Source organism: Garra rufa, chromosome 1 (assembly GCF_049309525.1).
Source record: "Garra rufa chromosome 1, GarRuf1.0, whole genome shotgun sequence".
NCBI lineage: Eukaryota > Metazoa > Chordata > Actinopteri > Cypriniformes > Cyprinidae > Garra > Garra rufa.
This window is the reverse complement of record NC_133361.1, coordinates 78,317,200-78,337,846: the sequence shown is the minus strand read 5'-3', so window position 1 is coordinate 78,337,846 and position 20,647 is coordinate 78,317,200. Positions and strand designations below refer to the sequence as shown.

The 20,647-nt window shown below is 37.3% G+C and overlaps 1 protein-coding gene across 1 annotated transcript; it reads right to left on the bottom strand.

Moving 5' to 3' along the window:
- Window positions 1–5,956: 5,956 nt before the first annotated feature.
- On the bottom strand, window positions 5,957–15,631 carry LOC141325863 (uncharacterized). The gene is made up of 2 exons (XM_073834593.1): window positions 15,450–15,631; window positions 5,957–7,594 (listed from the first exon to the last, which is right to left on the bottom strand). Exons 1-2 carry the CDS (start codon window positions 15,613–15,615, stop codon window positions 6,744–6,746), a joined length of 1,017 nt encoding a protein of 338 aa, XP_073690694.1. The 5' UTR covers window positions 15,616–15,631; the 3' UTR covers window positions 5,957–6,743.
- Window positions 15,632–20,647: the final 5,016 nt, after the last annotated feature.

Below are 20,647 nucleotides of genomic sequence, written 5' to 3'. Positions count from 1 at the left end.
AGGGTTGTCTGGACGACCGGGGGGAATTGCAGTCTTTCCCTCAGGTCTACCTTCATTTCCCATGATTGGGCCTTTTGCAGCAGATTGGTTCTTGTTGTTACTGTGGTTGGTGGCTTTTGACCCGCTCTTACAATCTTGATTGATGGTGTTGCTCTCCCATGTGGTTGGTGTTTCTTGCGTGTCTCTTGCTCCAGGGTGTTAGCGAGTGTCATGAGCACCTTGTCATGGCGCCACCTGTATCTGCCTTGGGCAAGTGCTGTTTTACACCCTGACAGGATGTGTGCCATGGTACCCCTCTCCCCACAAAGCTTGCACGATGGGTCCTCTCTTAAGCCCCACTTGTGCAGGTTTGTCGGAGTTGGAAGTGTGTCATACACCGATCTTAACATAAATGAGATGCGGAATGGTTCCAATCTCCACAGATCTCCCCATGTGATCTTCCTCTTGGGTAGGTCCCACTTGGTCCATGCTCCCTGGGACGCTAGCTCCACAGCCCTTGCCCTTCGTCCTTCCTCCTCCAGGTTCCGTACCTCCTCCTGGATCATGGCCCTTCTATCCGTGGATCCAGCCTTCCCCCATTGCTGGATATGGGAAGTTCCAAGACCCTGTCTTCCCATGCATGGCGTTCCCATGATGTCACGTAGCTTCAACATACTTTCATCTTGTGCAACAGATGAGTCAGCTGCCCACTTGCGTCCTGATCTTGTAAGGATACCTGCCTGCCTGACTTGTTCATCCTGGGAGTTTCTGTATGTCATTATGACTCTGCACTTTGCTACCTTAAATTCCTCCACCACGGATGACAGAGGAAGTTGGAGCTGCCCTGATCTTATGTAAAGGCCTACTGAAGTGAAGCTTGGAGGGATTCCTAGCCACCTCCGAAGGTGCTTGTTGATCTTTCTCTCCACTCCTTCGACGCTTGTCATGGGAACTTCATACACCGTTAACAACCACATGAGTCTTGGCAGCAATCCATGTTGGTACAGCCATGCTTTGAACTTCCCCGGGAGCCCTGATTTTTCGATCTTCTTCAACCATTCCTCTGCCTGCTTCTCTGTACTGCTGATGTTGTTCCTGTCGGTGAGTGAATCATCGAACCACTTCCCGAGGCACTTAATTGGATTTTCCTTTATCGATGGAATCACTTCCCCTTGCACATGCAGCGTGACTCTGTTTGTTAATTTACCTTTTCTCATCACCATGTACCTGGATTTCTTTGGCTTAAACTTCATTCTAGCCCACGTTGCCATGTGGTCCAGGGCAGTTAGTACCCACCTTGCCTCCACATGGGTTGTGGTCGTCACAGTAAGGTCGTCCATGTAACCTCTTATTGGGGGTTGTCGGATGCCCGATTGCATTTTTGGGCCTCGGGCTTCCTTCCCAGCGGCTGTTATTATGAGGTTCATTCCCATGATGAAGAGGATGGGGGAGATTGTACAGCCAGTTACGATCCCTTTTTCCAGGTTTTGCCATTGGGTGGTGAAGTGGCCTGTCTTGAATCGTAGCTGGATTCCGCCAAAGTAACTGATGATCAATCCCTTGATGTGCTGAGGGATGAGGTAATGGTCTAGTGCTGCATGGATGAGGGTATGAGGGATTGATCCGTATGCATTAGCCAAGTCCAGCCAAACAACGGTCAGGTTGCCATTGCTGGCCTTGGTCTCCCGGATCATCTGACTGAGAACTCCAGTGTGTTCCAGACATCCAGAGAAGCCTGGAATCCCACCTTTCTGGATAGCGGTGTCGATGTATCCATTCTCAGTCATGTATTTATTTATCATGTTTAATTATCCTGTGTATTTAGGTTCCTGCTTGGCCCTTCCTTTTTGTCCAGTTTTAAATGTCTTTGTGTTGTGTTGGATGTATGTTCCTGTCTGGATTACCCTTTGTGGATTTTATTAAAGAACTTTCAATTAATTCTCATCTCTGATACTATGAAGGTAAAAATGATATAAGGCTATAAATTGAACAAAAAGAAGTGGACCACGTGACGAAATAAATGCGAAAGCTGATATGTTCTTAAAGTACTGACTTTGACTGAGATTGTAGGAGCTGAAAGTGCAAAGAGTGAAGAGTTTTTTGTTTTTGTGTGTGTGTGTGTGTGTGTGTGTGTGTGAGTAGTCTGTGTTAAAAAATGCAGAACCTTGTAATTTGGCAACAGAAAAAATGCTGTACAAATAGAATTACATGAAGTGTTTGATGTATGTGCTAAAAGTGATGAGTTGTAAAATGTAGCTTGGCTGGGTAGCCAACAAAAAAATAAATATAATGGGTTGATAAGAAGCTATTTGTGCATAGACACAGGAGGGGTATGAAAATGTTACTGTTGAGTACAACTATTTAATAATTTTTTTAAACACTTTTTTCAATGTATAATTAACAAAAAAATTAATGAAGGCCAGCTGCTTAGGATTGTTTATTGTAGCAAATTAATCTACTGTACATCCAGGCTAATGGAAGCACAACAAAGAATGAACTGTGCAGATTATAAAAAAGACCTGCACAAACTAGAATAATATTTTCATGCTTCTCCTAATAAAGTCCATAAACGTAAACATATTACAACATTAAATTGACTAAACAATAAGCTAGAATACATTTAAAATCAATGGGAACATGTCATTTTGTTCAGTTTATGTCAATTCATTTATAATCTTCCAGTTACATTGTTGCTTTTCCCAGCAAGGTAAAAGTTTGACTAATATTTTGATTCATAGAAATCCACACATGGAATAGAGTGACATGATTGTTCTGTAAGTCTGGTGAAAAACAACATTTTAGTACTTTGACTACAATTGAATGTATTTCAAAATGATTGTGTAGATGATTGTACAAATTGCTCCATTTTCTAAACCTCTTCTTGCATAAAAAAAACGGAAGTTTCTTTCCCGAATGAGTTTGCAAATGACGGATCAGGCTGCTTTGACGTGTGAAACTCTTCTCACACTGAAGACACTTTTTATTATTATTATTATTTCCTTTATTTAGCCAGGAGATCACATTGAGACAGTACTATCTCTTCTTCCAGTGAGACCTGGTCAAAACAGCAGCACATAAAGTTTCGCAAAGAAGATCAGAAAACACAATACCACCAAAATTACTAAATCAGATCATAAAAAACAATTACATGTATCCTTTAAGACATTATACAGAATATGTTTAAAAGTACTCAAAGTTGGAAGGTTGTCATCATTCCAAGCCTTAGGAGCATAAAAGGAGAAAGTACATTTGCCAAGATTTGACGTTACCCTTGGGACTATTAACCGAATACAGAAACCAGATCTAGTGCGTTGATTATTTGGGTGAAATCTTAACAAATTAGAAAGATAAGATGGTAGTTTACCTAAAAGAGCCTTTAAAATAAATAAATACAAATGTAATTTTCTCCTTTTGATATAGAGATAACCAGTCTAAGGAATTGTACAACATACAGTGATGCGTCCGTGAGTCTGCACCTGTGACAAAGCGTATTGCTGCATGATAAACAGAATCTAGTTTTCTCAATAAAGTAACAGATGCATGCATATATATATATATGGTCACCGTAATCAAGTATAGACAAAAATGTACTCTCTACTAATTTCTTACGAGCCTTACAAGGAAAACATTTTTTAACCGATATAAAAAATCTAATTTCGGCCTGAGCTTTTTTAGTAACTTGTCAATGTGTATATCAAAGGTTAATCTCTCGTCAATCCAAATACCTAGGTATTTATAAGAGCTAACTCTTTCTTTTGATATACCGTTCGAAAATATGATTTCACTTGTACGGTTTCTCTCCAGTGTGAACTGTCATGTGAATCTTAAAGTTTACTTTATACATGAAACTCTTTCCACACTGTTCGCAGGTGTAAGGTTTCTCTCCAGTGTGAATGCTCATGTGGACAGTAAGGGTTCTTTTCCACATAAATCTCTTTTCACACTGAGAGCAGGTAAAAGGCTTCTCTCCAGTGTGAGTTCTCATATGGACAGTAAGGTTATATTTATTTGTAAAACTCTTTCCACACTGAAGGCATATTAACAGCTTCTTTTCAATGTAAATTTCATGTGAGTCTTAAGATCTCCATTTCGTGAGAAACTCTTCCCACACTGTTGGCAGCTGTAAGGTCTCTCTCCAGTCTGAATTCTCATGTTAGAATTAAAGGAACCGTATGTAAGAAATTTATGTCAGTTAATCATAAAATGGCCCTGACATGTCACTAGACATTAAGAAATCATGTTCATTTCAAATACTTATATCACTGACAACAGTGGTGTGGCCAGGATATTGTCATTTAAAAGTGAGAGTTGCAGCCCTCAACTGATGTTATCGTTGTCATTTTGTGTTTTGGTCTGAGGCTCCACCCTCCAGCTATCTACCAATCACGAAATCAGTAGAGTTTTGTGATCCGTCGTTATGAATCCGAAATACGTCGTGACAAAGTCCGAAATAAAACAAGGATTTGTATAGGAGATGCCTTTGAAAGATGGAGACGGCTGAAAACGGAGAAGAATTTGAAGATAGACGCCATCGTTGGTAATTTTCTCCTGGACAAGTAAGATTCATCTATGTTTGGCTAACTTTGCTTCCGTACACAGTGGATTTCCCACGGTCGGCCGTGCTAAATGCGTTCATAAAAAGCTTTATATCGCACCACGAGCAGGGTATGAAAACAATCTATGTTCCGACTGAAATGTGGTATTACAGTACATCTTTACGAAATATTTGGCTAATCGCCATCTGTAAATTTTTGCGATACAGAATTACTTCGCAAAACATCTCTTGTGAAGCATAAACATAATTAACAGAAGAAAAACAAATTTCTGTGTAGGACTCGTCACTTGCCATTGGAAGCTCCTTGTTGCAGCCTACTCCTGCAGCTTAGCTGGCAACCTGGAGTCAGGGGGGAGCGGGAGGGGATACACCGTTCTACAGTTTTTTGAAAGTGATTGCAGTACCAGTTTTGGCCACAATCCTACATACGGTTCCTTTAAGGTTTGTACTTTGTGTTTTTTTTTTCTGGTGAGAAAGTCTTTTTATTCTGTGAGCAACTAATTGATTTTTCTTCTGTTTTAAAATTATGTTTCTCATTTTGATATTTCTCTCCTGTTTCATTGAGTTCTTGACTTTCAGAGTCATCAGGTCTGAGGTGAAATAAGAAAAAATTAATAAACAGCAGTTTAATGGCACAAAGCAACAGACAACAAAAATTTAGACTAGTGCTGTCAATCAATTAAAAAATAACTGACAATACTAATTTGACAATAGTTTCACATTGAATCTCCAAATTAATGTAAAACAACTTAATCATTGTACATTTAAAATATGGGGCTTATTGGCATCTTTCACCAAGTAGCCAATTGTTAATGAAGACCAGTCTCAGTGATACAAATACTGCTAATGATCTGTCTCTATTAAATGCATTTCCTTCCAATTTTAGCCATTAATTATAGCCATAATTAAAAACAGTTATTTGTAACACACACACACACACACACACACACACACATATGTGTGTGTTACAAATAACTTTTTATACAAATATATGCTTTTATCACAACTACCATATAATTATAAAAAAAATCAGCTCCTTAAAAAACAAAAAAACAAAACATTATCTGCCATGTTTATCTTCACGCTAGAGAATTTAAAAGCAGAATTCAATTAAGAAAGATTTTCTAATTAAATCTACATTTTTGGTTTCTATTTAATTATTTGGCTCCAGGGTTGGGGAGTAACAAAGTACATGTAACATAATTTCATATTTAAAATACAAAATATGAGTAACTATTCAATAAGCAACCTGCACTGCTAGTCAGGACTCCCAGGAGGAAATCAGAAAGCCGAGCATTATGAAAATACAAATACAAAATTATGTAACATCATAGTCCAATTAAATTTTTTGTTTACTTGCAACTTGTCTCTCCGATCGGCTTTAAGGCACAATCTTATCTTGAAAAAGCATCTCAGTCTTTGAAAACCAGTGCTGTCAACTATATTTTCTATATTTATACCATATGGTGTGTTTAAGCAACTCTTAAAGAAGAAATGTCCTGTTTTCCTGAATATTAGCACAATTGCAAATGTGATGCTGACTTTATTCAGTTCAAAACACCTAAGACTACTTGAGAAAAAGGGGCATAACAGGTCCTCTTTAACTCCCATCACAGCACAAAAATTGTGCTCAACAAAGTTGCATTTGTATTCTAGTGCTATAAGATCTATTTAGAAACCAATTTTTTTTTTCCTAAAAGAGCTTGAAAATGATGTTGGCATTTGTGGACAAGAATAAGCACCATTTAGTTCTTGACCATCTGACCAACAACACTCAGTATTCACTCCTCTGCTTTTCTCATTGCATATGATTCCCTTGAAAGACATCTTGGATGCCCTGGGGGTAAGCAGATAAACATCAAATTTTCATTTTTGGGTGAACTATCCCTTTAAGCTCAGTCAAACACAATATAGCTAGTTGGCACTGTAAAGTGTACCATGGACAAAACACATTGCTTTAAAGTGTGAATTAGAATTGATGTCATTGTAGGAGCCCTGTATACGATTCTTATTGGAATCCTTTAGGATTGTTTTGACAAGGGTAATATAAACTTTTGACCTCAACTGTAATCGTGGTTGAAACAATGTAGTTGCCAAGAAACAAAGAGGTGAGGTCATAGAGTAATTTACAACAGGTTTGATTGTGGCCAATCAGAATCAAGGACCGGAACTGTCCTTTCTAGACATTTTGTTTGAAACTCTGTCCATGCTAAGGGGATCTTTTAGGATTCTCTTCAATGTGAATCTTCATGTGCCTGTTAAGGCTTCCTTTTTGACTGAAACTGTTTCCACACTGGTTGCACGTGTAAGGCTTCTCTCCAGAGTGAATTCTCATGTGAATGTTAAGGTATCTTTTATGAGTGAAACACTTTCCACACTGTTGGCAGGTAAAAAGGCTCCCTGTAATGTGAATTGTCTGGTGAACTTTAAAGTTTCCACTTTCATTCAACCTCTTTTCAGACTGAGGGGATCTGTAAGGCTTTTCTCTATTGCACATTTTCATGTGACTTTCAAGGCCTCCTCGTTGACTGAAACTCTTTCCACACTGTTTGCATGTGAAAGGCTTCTCTCCAGTGTGAAATCTCATGTGTCTGTTAATGCATCCTTTACGAGTGAAACTTTTTCCGCACTGTTTGCATGAGTAAGGTTTCTCTCCAGTGTGAACTCTCATGTGCATTTTAATGTATCCTTGTTGTTTGAAACTCTTTCCACACTGTTTGCATGAGTAAGGCTTCTCTCCAGTGTGAAATCTCAGGTGTCTGTTAAGGCATCCTTTACGAGTAAAACTTTTTCCACACTGTTGGCATGAGTAAGGCTTCACTCCAGTGTGAATCCTCATGTGCCTTTTAAGGTGTCCTTGTTGTTTGAAACTCTTACCACACTGACAGAAAATTAAACTACTCATAGTTCCTGTCTTTTGTGCTCTTTCTTGTTTAGAAGTCTTTTCAGACTCTAAGAAACAAAAAGACTTTTCTCCAGATACAAATTGAAGATTTTCAAACTGATCTTTCTCTTCAGTTTCATTCAGTTCTTCTCTCTCCTCTTTCAGCGCTGTTAGGTCTAAGGTGGAAATACAAAAATGTAAAAGTTAACCTCAGTTTAATGGCACAAAGCAATTAACATCACAACTTGTAGATATGTAATGCATGAATGCTAGATGCTACCAGGGGCGTCCAAACCTGATCCTAGTTGGTCGGTATCCTACAGAGATTAAGGTGGCTGTTATACAATTAAATAAATCTCGGAAATGTATATAGACTGCTCTCAACTATTATATACCCATTTGATGTCTCCTGGGGAGACATTTAGAGAGAGGCTAGGAAAAAAGAAAGAGGAGAAACTCCCCAAATTATATTTTATTTACAAGGTTCGGGAGGAGCACAATCAGATAATCAACCAATTCATTTCAAATTTGATATTTAATAAGCCAAGCTTTATCATTTGTTTCTCTGTATTATATACATTTTTTTATTTGTTGAACATCAGTTAAATTGTTACTCTTAATTTGGTTTGGGTGTTTTTTTGTATTTTCTAGCTCGAGGAACAGACACATTCTCTATAGTGTGATATCTAGGTAAAGGGATCTCTATATGCTGAGAATTATCTGATTTCTGATGTGAGGTGGCTAGCAGACGGTCGGTTTAGCCAGTCTGTCTGCTTCCTGACCTGCGCCCTAGTTAGTCAAGTGCAAACTCTAAGACACGGAGCACAGGGCAACTAATACTGTTCCGTTTTCTTCCCTCGGAAAGGGCAACCCCGTGTACAAAGAGGATATTACTCTGTATTCCACATTTGTTTGTTTATTTTTAGCTCAAAAAGGATAACCAGTAATAAACCTGAAATAACAAGAAATGCAAACGTTTCAATTTCCATGTACATACTACAACCAGCCCCTTGTTTAACTCAACAGCCCAATAACAATAAATAACATTAATCAAAATACAAATATAAATAATATTAATATACTATAATAATAAAACTAATTTCATAATTTAAACGTACACAATTCACACTTCAAACATTATGCATCAACTCAAGTCCTACCACAACTCTATGCAAAATGCATGCAATCGGCAAACCAGGAAGTCCGCGATTCCTACTTCATCAAACATTATAAAACTAAATAAAGTAAATACAAATGAACACGTATAGTATAGTAATGTTATGAATCTAAATGTTAATCCCACGGCTTCGCCACCACGTCTATCTCTATCAGTAAACAAATCTGCTTTGATCTACCGGAGAATTGTGAAATAGCGTTATCTTTAACGTGCAACGGACATAAACACAATACAACAACATAGCATTGCGACAGCAGACAACATAAAGCATACATCATTAAAGTAGACAAGAAAACATTTGAGATTAAGAGAGTTTACCAAGTAGCTGCACACCGGGTTGAAAGTTATTACAAACTGAATGAATCTCACGCTTCCTTTTCACGTAGTAAACACCGGTCACACGTGCTCATAGCACACTCCTCTCTTAAAGAGGCACTACACTATTGGGCTGCTAAAGTGTAACTTGCAACATTGGTAGCTCTAGTTTAAAGTAAATTTAATCATTAAACATTTAATTAAACATATAAATAACAAAACTCCACAGAAATCACAACAAATACAGAGTTCAGACTGCACGACTTTCAAAGCAATCGTGTCACAGATCTTTTCACATTGCATGACTATCTGGGGTAGTATTCTGTCGCTGCTGTGTTCACGCTGCACGATGGATCAGCGATAGGAGGTTTCACACTGCCTGACTTTACAATAGGAAGAATCACTGACAACCTTGTCCCGGTCCGCAAACTACGTCTTACAACGAAACACTCACGAGAAGTGACATGGAAACAACGCGAGGTCAGTCGTGCAAGTTTTCACGTGAGACTGGGATTATTATTTAAAAAAATGGCAGCCCGCAAGAATCTTGTCATACAAATTGCATGTGCACTCATCTGCAGCGAAAAGAAAAGAAGCCAAAACAATGCTTGTTGATATTGTGGTCTATACCTTCGTAACTGTTCCCCCAACTTCCCGCTGGCCTGGATGTTGCTCTCTCATTGGCTGTAGCTAATCGCTGATGTCATTTTCAGTCAGATCACCTTTCACACGGCAGGTCCAGATATTTAGCATGCCAAATATCTCATGGGTGTCGGCGACTCGTCTGCGATTCTCTCAGATTGCGTCTTTGATAGTTCACAAGGTGTGATTGTCACTCGCGTGAACGAGCACCGATTTGCCTGTGGTTTTGGGCATTTGTCGGCAATTTCTCAAAACCTGTCGGCGAGTCAAAATCGGGGCTAAAATCATGCAGTCTGAACTCAGCATAATGCTGTTAAACTAACCTGGTCCAAAGGCAAACAGACAGGCTAAGCTGAGTCCTTTAACAATGACTAATAGGAATGCACTGATTTTACAGCCTTTCTCTCTGGTTTTATGACAGCTGTACCTTCTATCTCCAGTCTTTGAAAGACTAAATTAAAAATGAAATGATAGAAAACAGCCTACATTTTAACTGGGAAGAGGAAAATACATTTATTCATTTGAGGAAGTAATTAGGACTGTATTAGTCAGCTTACAATTGATTTACATTTATTGCTATGATAAAAATTACACTTACATTATAGTTTATAATACATGTCACATTTAATGTCCAACAACACATATTTTAACCAAATGTATGTTTTTCTTCAGAACTTACTAAACTACTATTATATTGTGTCAGCACTTGTTTACATGTGTATACCTCGTCCACTCCTGACAACAAAGTGGATGGTTGTATGACTTTCTAACATTTACATATTCTTATGAAGAATATACACTGAGGAAAACACAACATCTCAAATATATGTAATGGTACAAATATATTTGCCATGGTGGATCAATTTGATCTATAATTGACACTAGGGACTGCTTAAGAAGCATGCATATTAAATTATCTTGACTAACTCAACCTGGATCAAATTAGTGAGATAGTTTATTAGTCACTAATAACCTTACTTAAATGGTCATTTTTGGTACAACTTTAACCCTGATTGATTTGTTAGATTTTTTTCAGATCACGTTTTGGACTTAAATCCCAGGTTTTCTGTGTGTCTCTTTTGAAACAGCCCCCAGAGCTCAACATTAAGCCTTGATATGTGCTTGTCCTTTGGACACCTAAATCATCCATTTGTCCAAGTAAAAAGTTTGGCTACATCCACACAATGTCAGAGCTTTCTCTATTCAATCTTTTTTCCCCCTCATCTCAAGAAATACCTGCGACCACATGAAACTGACACAAAACTATGTAGTATATATGCCAGATAAATATGTAGCGCATTAATTCTGCCACAGAGATACACTAAAAATTGAAAAGAAACTTTTGGCAGTGCCCATAAACCTTGCACGCAGTATACCAAAAAAAAAAAAAAAAAAAAAAAAAAACATGAAACAATACATTTATTAATCTGTGTTAATGTTAGTAAATAAAAAGACAATCATTCAATGTTTGTTCATGTTTTTGTTATGTGAAGTAGCGGTGTCTGACTAGGGGCGAGACATTGGCTGATGACATTATCATTTTAGAAAATATACAGATTCACTGTACACACGAAACCACATGAGTGTCATTTTCTTATGTTTCCACTCAGGGACCGGGTTTAAAGGTGCCATAGAATGGAAAACTGAATTTACCTGGGCATAGTTAAATAATAACAGTTCAGTACATGGACATGACATACCATGAGTCTCAAACACCATTGTTTCCTCCTCCTTATATAAATCTAGTATTTGCAAAAGACCACCGAAAAAAAGGTCAATTCCAACATAACACAGACTGTTACGAAACTTTCCTGGGATCGTTAATAGTTACGCCCCCAACATTTGCATCGCCCAATCATCAGTATCGTCAGCACATCAGTAAAACAAGGCAAGCCACTGAAGGGACACGGTTAGCTTAATGCTAGCGCTAGCCTGTTACATTGCAATACATAGGATTTCACTTACCACATAAACATACATGACTGCGCTGATGATGGTGAATGATGGAGAAATAACTGCCTGATGATGGCGAATGATTTACAGATCTTGAGTATCACTGACATACAGCTGAACGTGTGTGGTAAGAAGCACTCTCTCTGCATGATAACTTTACACAGAGCACATGCATCACAGTAATCAGACTAAGATTCAAAACGGCAGATTCAACAAACCACATATTAAAAGCGGCTAGAGCTCCTAATTAAATATAGTGTACCCGCTATAGAGATGAGCAGCTCTGTGAAACAGCCAATCAGAGCAGAGCTCATTAATATTCATGAAGCTTCCAAATAAGCCAATAACAGAGCATTTCATTCTAGGTACCTGTTAAATATAAAAAAATCTAAACTGTTTTTCGTTTGTTTGTGTATGCGGGACGCCGGCCAAATGGGTGTCTATTAGGTCTGTAAATTTTTGAAACGCATGTGACTTGAGGCTGCGCTCTGATTGGCTTGTTTCAGATTGTCCTCGGGGCGCAGAGCACTGCGCCCCAGACCCTCCCACTTTAGATCTTAGCCAATCAAACTTGTTTTTATATATTTTGTCCTCATGGGATTGGACCGTTCTCGACTGTAAAATATGTGCAATATCTTTTCCGATATGAAAGTAAATTTGATTTTATCTTTCACAAGCCGTTCAAATGAAGAAAAAAATAAAATAAAATAAACGTACGAATCATGGAGCTTGGATAGAGTTTGCTTGCTAGATGCCATGTAAGTCATGCCTTTTATTGTTTTCATTGTTTGTTATTTGAAAGTCCTGTCACCGAAGCCTTGTGGGCAACTACACAGAAAGTAACGTAAACTGTAATAATGCAGATTAACTCAATCGTCGGGGTACAAGCAAGATTAACTCAATCGTCGGGGTACAAGCAAGGGTTTATGTAGATGTCTTTTTTCAAGTAAATTGTGAGTGTTTATGTTAGTATTATTATAAGCACAATATTAATATATATATATATATATATATATATATATATATATATATAGTGTTCCTTCTTTAATTGGACATACAAATATATTGTCAATAGCATTATAATTACTTATTATATTGGACTATATATAACTTGATGGAAATTAATTTATATTCAATGTTTTATTACAAATCAATTTATTTTCTCTGTCTTTGAGATTTATCCTGTGGCTCCCTCGTGTGGATAACATTAGTACTATGGCCTTTATCTCTGAATCACATTAAAATAAATGGCTAATATTTTTTGGGATGATTACAAATGTTAAATGATTACTTTACTGATAATAAAGCCTGTATTAACAGTGTGATTCATTTTGTGTGCGCCCCCCTAAAAAATTTTAGCACCAGCCGCCACTGGTTGTAAATGGACCTGTTAAACCGTTTCTGGAGATTTTTTTTGCCCTTTCCTATGCCATATACCTTCTATGTAGATATCAGAGAACAACTTAAAATATTTTCTAAATGCATTATGCACCTTTAAATACATATTGGTTTTACTCTCCCAAAACGCCAGATCCGTCAATAAAAATATAAAATTTTTGCATATACAGCTAATCTCTGTGTGGACAAGGCCTTAGATGCATGTAAGATTTGTTTTTATTTTTTTGTTAAAGTAATTTATTCACAAGCAATATTCTCATTACAGTTTTATCAGCTCAATCAGGCAAGGCTCCAAAAAGTACCTAGGACAACATGATAAAACAAAACATGATGGGAGCATGCTCATAATTGACCTTATAATGAGCACAGAGGCCAGTTAAGGAGAGGCCCAAGGCTGATGATACACTGGGCAACTTTTTGAGCAATGTTGCCGGTCAACTTTGGCAAATGTAGCCGTCAATGGGCAACCAGGTGAGATACAGGGCTCACGATTGATCTAAATTATCCAGATAGAAATCTGTTACCCATTTTCAATGGGAAAGTGCCCAAACAATATTGCAAAAAAAAAGTTGCCCGATAAAATTGCTCAAAAAGTTGCCCCATGTATCATCAGCATAATACACCTGATATGATTGCCTCACGAAGCTCCATGGGGCAGAGGACTTAACTCTCAGAGATGAGAGGGGGACCCAGACACTTTTCCTGGCTTGCTCATAGGAGAACCTCAAGAGTCTGGGAAGCACTGCCAAGCAGAAGCAGCCTAACAGGGAGGCAAAAAAGGCCTAAGAACCTGATATGACAGCGCACAGAGAAGAGAACAGAGTCCTTAGCTCTCAGATCGAGAGAAATCACATGTTCCATCTGAGACTGGTAGCTTTATCAGGCATTATTTGAAGAAAATTTTCTAAAGAAGGTTCTGAACCTTCTAAAGGTTTCCTTCAGAGAAACAGTGATATAAAAACTTTGATTTTGAAATACACAGTGCTCATGTTTGTTTAACAAAGTCAAAGCCTTTTGGAAAATCTATTGGTTGTGGTCAGTTTTGATAATGTAGTGACGATGTATGATATTTGAGTCACCACAAATAAATCAATGCATGGGAAACACCTCAGCACAACAACCTGAGCCCAGTGTATGCCTGCTCATCACCTTAACCTTAAGTTGGGGTAGAATTAAATTAATGCCAATGCTCAGCCTTTTGTTTTTTTGAACCCCCTCCATCACCTCACGTACCCCAGTTTGAGAACCACTGGTTTATACCGTTCTCATGTTAAAATACAGTACCTTGGTGTAAGTTTGACCTATGCCTCCTGAACAGTGGTCATCTATTGATTTACTTGAATATATTGATATTATTTTAATAATTTTCTTCATTTGCTCTCTTTAACCAGTAATTTTCTTTATATATTTTCTTCTTCTTTCCCTTTTTCCTCATTTTCCTCCTTATTCGCTTTTTTTTTACTTTATATACACACAAGATATAATTATTTTTGTGTTTGTTTTATTGTCAGACTTGCTTTATATTTACAACACTGTTTTGTCCCATTTTGTACTGTTTTTCTGTATGTCCTACATTGTCTTCTTCTACAAAAAAATGGTAAATTAAAGGAAATTTGCATGAAAAAGTATCATCTGTTCCATTTGTATAGTCTTAGGTGTGAGGTGAATTAAATGTTTTCTGACATTTCAGTGTGGATGAGAAACTTTTGAAAAATGCTTGAAAACGCAAGTGTGGATTCATATAGTTGTAGCCTAAGTGTTTTTCCTTGTTTTATTTGCTTACCAAATACTTTAAAGGTTGTATCAGCGATTTCTAGCCTAAAACATAAAGTGTCGATTTCAGCTTACCTTTCTTCACGATCCGCTCGCTGCCTGCCCCATAAATTGTCTGTGAAAAAACCGCGTCTCTCTGGTCAGCCTAGGGTCCGAGATATGCCAAAAAAACAATCAGCGCTATCAACACACCACAGATAACCAAACAGTGTTCCATCCAATCAGCGTCAGGGGTTTGGTGTTGTGGACTTTCCTACTGGTGCTGGGACGTGAGGGAGGCGGAGCGAAAGTCCACAACACCAAACCCCTGACGCTGATTGGTTGGAACACTGTTTGTTTTTGTGTGGAAAGGTTGGTAGTGCCGATTGTTTTTTTGGCATATCTCGGACCCTAGGCTGACCAGAGAGACGTGGTTTTTTCACAGACAATTTATGGGGCAGGCAGCGAGCGGATCGTGAAGAAAGGTAAGCTGAAATTGACACATTATGTTTTAGGCTAGAAATCGCTGATACAACCTTTAAATGAACATGTAGACAGCATGCAGTAGCCAAATGTAATTACTCACATTTCAAGGTTTGCTTTGTGCCAAATAAATTATTTTCTTAGTACTTTTGCATAATTAGCCAAAGTGCTATAAATCAATGGTTTTAATATTAGAAGCAAATAGCCTACTAGGTTTAATGTTACAATGTTTGGTTAAGGCTAATTCCATATTATTGTTGATTTAAATGCATGATGTCATAATAACAAATGCTCTGAGAATAAAAACCAACCTGTTTGTTCCTCAGTATCTTCATGTTTGACTCTAAATGTTTCTTCACTCATGTCTTCACTCTCCTCTTTAATAAACACCATCTGTGTTTGTTCCTCAGTATCTTCATCTTTGACTCTAAATGTTTCTTCACTCATGTCTTCACTCTCCTCTTTAATAAACACCATCTGTGTTTGTTCCTCAGTATCTTCATGTTTGGCTCTAAATGTTTCTTCACTCATGTCTTCCATCTCCTCTTTAATAAACACCATCTGTGTTTGTTCCTCAGTATCTTCATGTTTGATGAATGTTTCTTCAATCTTCATGTCTTCACTCTCCTCTTTAATAAACGCCATCTTTATAATAGTGTTTCACATGGATCTCTGTTGATTCTCCAGGAGTTTTTTCTGTTTGAACACTTTGTCCTGTTTAATATAAGAATTATTAATAGAAAGAACAATCAATGCAAACTAAATCTCTATCTGTATCTAAAACAGCTGCACTAGTAAGACAGTCAGAGTTAAAAGACTTCTATATAAAATTTATAATACAAATTACACCGGTTTATATTCAAGTAAACGATTTTGATCTTTATTTGATCTTTATTTATTATTTATCATATTTAATATATTACAGTCTCATGAAATCATTCTCGGTTGTGATTCACTCGTTTGTGTTTGTTGTCGTTTGTAGTCCGCGTGCCGCTGAATCGAATCACTGAATCATTTCACAAATGATTCGATTCAAATGATTCGGATTCTGAGTCTCTCACTTCTTATCATCACACGATTGATTCATGATATAGAGAGCGAAACGGAACGCACTTCTGTTATTAAAGGCTTACGTTTAAGTTACACTAAATAACGCATGACAACGTTATATTTGATAATGATGCATTTATTTTACACAGCTTATAAAAACGCTTTCAACAGCGTGCATTGACTTAAAAACGTTAAAACCACAAACCTTTCTTCTCTTGAAAAACAACAGATGAGGAGCGCAGCGCATCTTTATGTCGTCACATCATCAGAGCAAAATAAAAGTCCCATTGGTGCGCTTCTCTCTAGAATCACAAATATATCATAGAAATGTTGATTGTAGAACAGAATTTCGTACCCTTATGATGATGCATTTCTAAAGTTAATAACATCATAAACCTAGAATTAGTTTTCTCTATTTTTAATGTGCATTTAAAACACTATACTTTCTTATACAGTATACCTTGACATTAAATTCACATTAATCTAGTTAATGCTGCTGTGTAACTGTTACAAAGGGGTTGTGATGGCAAATTTGATCTATCAGTCTTTTGACTATTGTAATCAATCTCTTGTTATTTAGTTTGTTTGTGTATTTATTTATTTATTCCTCTTTTGGAAAGTTACTGAAACACTGTCAGGGATTTTATTTTTATTTTGCTATCGAGGCAAATGAGGACACAAAAATATATATGTGTCGCAGTTTCTATTTACTACTACAAAGGTTTATTTATTGTGAATGTTATTGAAATATGATTAAAATTTCCAAAGATTGTCTTTTTTTAAATGTGCATATAATCTGTGCTAAAATTATTATATAAAATATATATAAATATATTTTATATATTAATTATATAAATATTATTAGATATAAATGATAATATGGTCTGTATTTGATCTTACTTATTTCAGTGGTAATGTTCTTTTATGTTAGCAATTTTGTTTAAAAAAATTTTTTTTCCAGTGTAAAGGAATATGCTTCATTGATTTTTACCTTTTCAGTTTTTTTAATTGGCACAAACATGCAAACATATTCAGCTGTTACTCCATATCTTCTTTTATCAACAGTGAAAAGTTCAGATAATAAATACACAAACAGTTTATTAGCAACTTTACATAAGTACATCTATCAGAAAAAAAGTAGGTTATGTTGTTTTAATGTTATGATTTTAGTGAAGATATATGTTTTGAGAACAAAATACCTTCAATACATCTTGATAGAGCTGGGGCCTGATGTATAACGTTGCGTACGCACAAAATGGGCATAGAAATATGCATGCAAATTTTTCCACGCACATATCGGGATTTATAAAAAATAAACTTGGCGTAAATAAGTGCGCAGCGTAAGGATGCTCTTGACCGTGCATGTGTATGTGCATGTGAGTGTATGTGTTTTGGCGACACCAAATGGCCCAAATAGCAATAACGACTTGTTAGTCATGGTAAAATCATGCTAGCGACTTGTTAGTCATGCTAAAATAATGTTAAAATCATGCTAGCGACTTGCTAGTCATGCTAGAATCATGCTAGCGACTTTGCTAGTCATGCTAAAATAATGCTAAAATCATGCTAGCGACTTGCTAGTCATGCTAAAATCATGCTAGCGACTTGCTAGTCGTGCTAAAATCATGCTAGCGACTTGCTAGTCATGCTAGAATAATGCTAGCGACTTGCTAGTCGTGCTAAAATAATGCTAAAATCATGCTTGCGACTTGCTAGTTGTGCTTAAATCATGCTAGCGACTTGCTAGTCGTGCTAAAATCATGCTAGCAACTTGCTAGTCGTGCTAAAATCATGCTAGCGACTTGCTAGTCATGCTTAAATCATGCTAGCGACTTGTTAGTCATGGTAAAATCATGCTAGCGACTTGTTAGTCATGCTAAAATAATGCTAAAATCATGCTAGCGACTTGCTAGTCATGCTAGAATCATGCTAGCGACTTTGCTAGTCATGCTAAAATAATGCTAAAATCATGCTAGCGACTTGCTAGTCATGCTAAAATCATGCTAGCGACTTGCTAGTCGTGCTAAAATCATGCTAGCGACTTGCTAGTCATGCTAGAATAATGCTAGCGACTTGCTAGTCGTGCTAAAATAATGCTAAAATCATGCTTGCGACTTGCTAGTTGTGCTTAAATCATGCTAGCGACTTGCTAGTCGTGCTAAAATCATGCTAGCAACTTGCTAGTCGTGCTAAAATCATGCTAGCGACTTGCTAGTCATGCTTAAATCATGCTAGCGACTTGTTAGTCATGGTAAAATCATGCTAGCGACTTGTTAGTCATGCTAAAATAATGCTAAAATCATGCTAGCGACTTGCTAGTCATGCTAGAATCATGCTAGCGACTTGCTAGTCGTGCTAAAATCATGCTAGCGACTTGCTAGTCATGTTAAAATCATGCTAGCGACTTGCTAGTCATGCTTAAATCATGCTAACGACTTGTTAGTCATGGTAAAATCATGCTAGCGACTTGCTAGTAATGCTAAAAATCATGTTAGCGACTTGCTAGTCTTGCTTAAATAATGCTGGCGACTTGCTAGTCTTGATAAAATCATGCTAGTGACTTGCTAGTCATGCTAATATCATGCTAACGACTTGCTAGTCATGCTAGAATCATGCTAGCGACTTTGCTAGTCATGCTAAAATAATGCTAAAATCATGCTAGCGACTTGCTAGTCATGCTAAAATCATGCTAGCGACTTGCTAGTCGTGCTAAAATCATGCTAGCGACTTGCTAGTCATGCTAGAATAATGCTAGCGACTTGCTAGTCGTGCTAAAATAATGCTAAAATCATGCTTGCGACTTGCTAGTTGTGCTAAAATCATGCTAGCGACTTGCTAGTCGTGCTAAAATCATGCTAGCGACTTGCTAGTCGTGCTAAAATCATGCTAGCGACTTGCTAGTCATGTTAAAATAATGCTAGCGACTTGCTAGTCATGCTTAAATCATGCTAGCGACTTGTTAGTCATGGTAAAATCATGCTAGCGACTTGCTAGTCATGCTAAAAATCATGTTAGCGACTTGCTAGTCTTGCTTAAATAATGCTGGCGACTTGCTAGTCTTGATAAAATCATGCTAGTGACTTGCTAGTCATGCTAATATCATGCTAACGACTTGCTAGTCATGCTAGAATCATCCTAGCGACTTTGCTAGTCATGCTAAAATAATGCTAAAATCATGTAGCGACTTGCTAGTCATGCTAAAATCATGCTAGCGACTTGCTAGTCATGCTAAAATCATGCTAGCGACTTGCTAGTAATGCTAAAATCATGCTAGCGACTTGTTAATCATGGTAAAATCATGCTAGCGACTTGCTAGTCATGCTAAAATTATGCTAAAATCATGCTAGCGACTTGTTAGTCGTGCTAAAATCATGCTAGCGACTTGCTAGTCGTGCTAAAATCATGCTAGCGACTTGCTAGTCATGTTAAAATCATGCTAGCGACTTGCTAGTCATGCTTAAATCATGCTAACGACTTGTTAGTCATGGTAAAATCATGCTAGCGACTTGCTAGTCATGCTAAAAATCATGTTAGCGACTTGCTAGTCTTGCTTAAATAATGCTGGCGACTTGCTAGTCTTGATAAAATCATGCTAGTGACTTGCTAGTCATGCTAATATCATGCTAACGACTTGCTAGTCATGCTAGAATCATGCTAGCGACTTTGCTAGTCATGCTAAAATAATGCTAGCGACTTGTTAATCATGGTAAAATCATGCTAGCGACTTGCTAGTCATGCTAAAATTATGCTAAAATCATGCTAGCGACTTGTTAGTCGTGCTAAAATCATGCTAGCGACTTGCTAGTCGTGCTAAATTCATGCTAGCGACTTGCTAGTCATGTTAAATTCATGCTAGCAACTTGCTAGTCATGCTAAAATAATGCTAGCGACTTGTTAATCATGGTAAAATCATGCTAGCGACTTGCTAGTCATGCTAAAATTATGCTAAAATCATGCTAGCGACTTGTTAGTTGTGCTAAAATCATGCTAACGACTTGTTAGTCATGGTAAAATCATGCTAGCGACTTGCTAGTCATGCTAAAAATCATGTTAGCGACTTGCTAGTCTTGCTTAAATAATGCTGGCGACTTGCTAGTCTTGATAAAATCATGCTAGTGACTTGCTAGTCATGCTAATATCATGCTAACGACTTGCTAGTCATGCTAGAATCATGCTAGCGACTTTGCTAGTCATGCTAAAATAATGCTAAAATCATGTAGCGACTTGCTAGTCATGCTAAAATTATGCTAAAATCATGCTAGCGACTTGCTAGTCATGCTAAAATTATGCTAAAATCATGCTAGCGACTTGTTAGTGGTGCTAAAATCATGCTAGCGACTTGCTAGTCGTGCTAAAATCATGCTAGCGACTTGCTAGTGGTGCTAAAATCATGCTAGCGACTTGCTAGTCATGCTAAAATCATGCTAGCAACTTGCTAGTCATGCTAAAAATCATGTTA

What these genes read in the sequence shown, in the direction of transcription:
- LOC141325863 (XM_073834593.1), bottom strand. Translation starts at nt 15,615, where the DNA reads ATGGTGTTTATTAAAGAGGAGAGTGAAGACATGAGTGAAGAAACATTT. An exon ending in AGATACTGAGGAACAAACAG is followed by an intron (nt 7,595 to 15,449) that starts GTTGGTTTTTAT and finishes TTTCCACCTTAG; the next exon opens with ACCTAACAGCGCTGAAAGAG.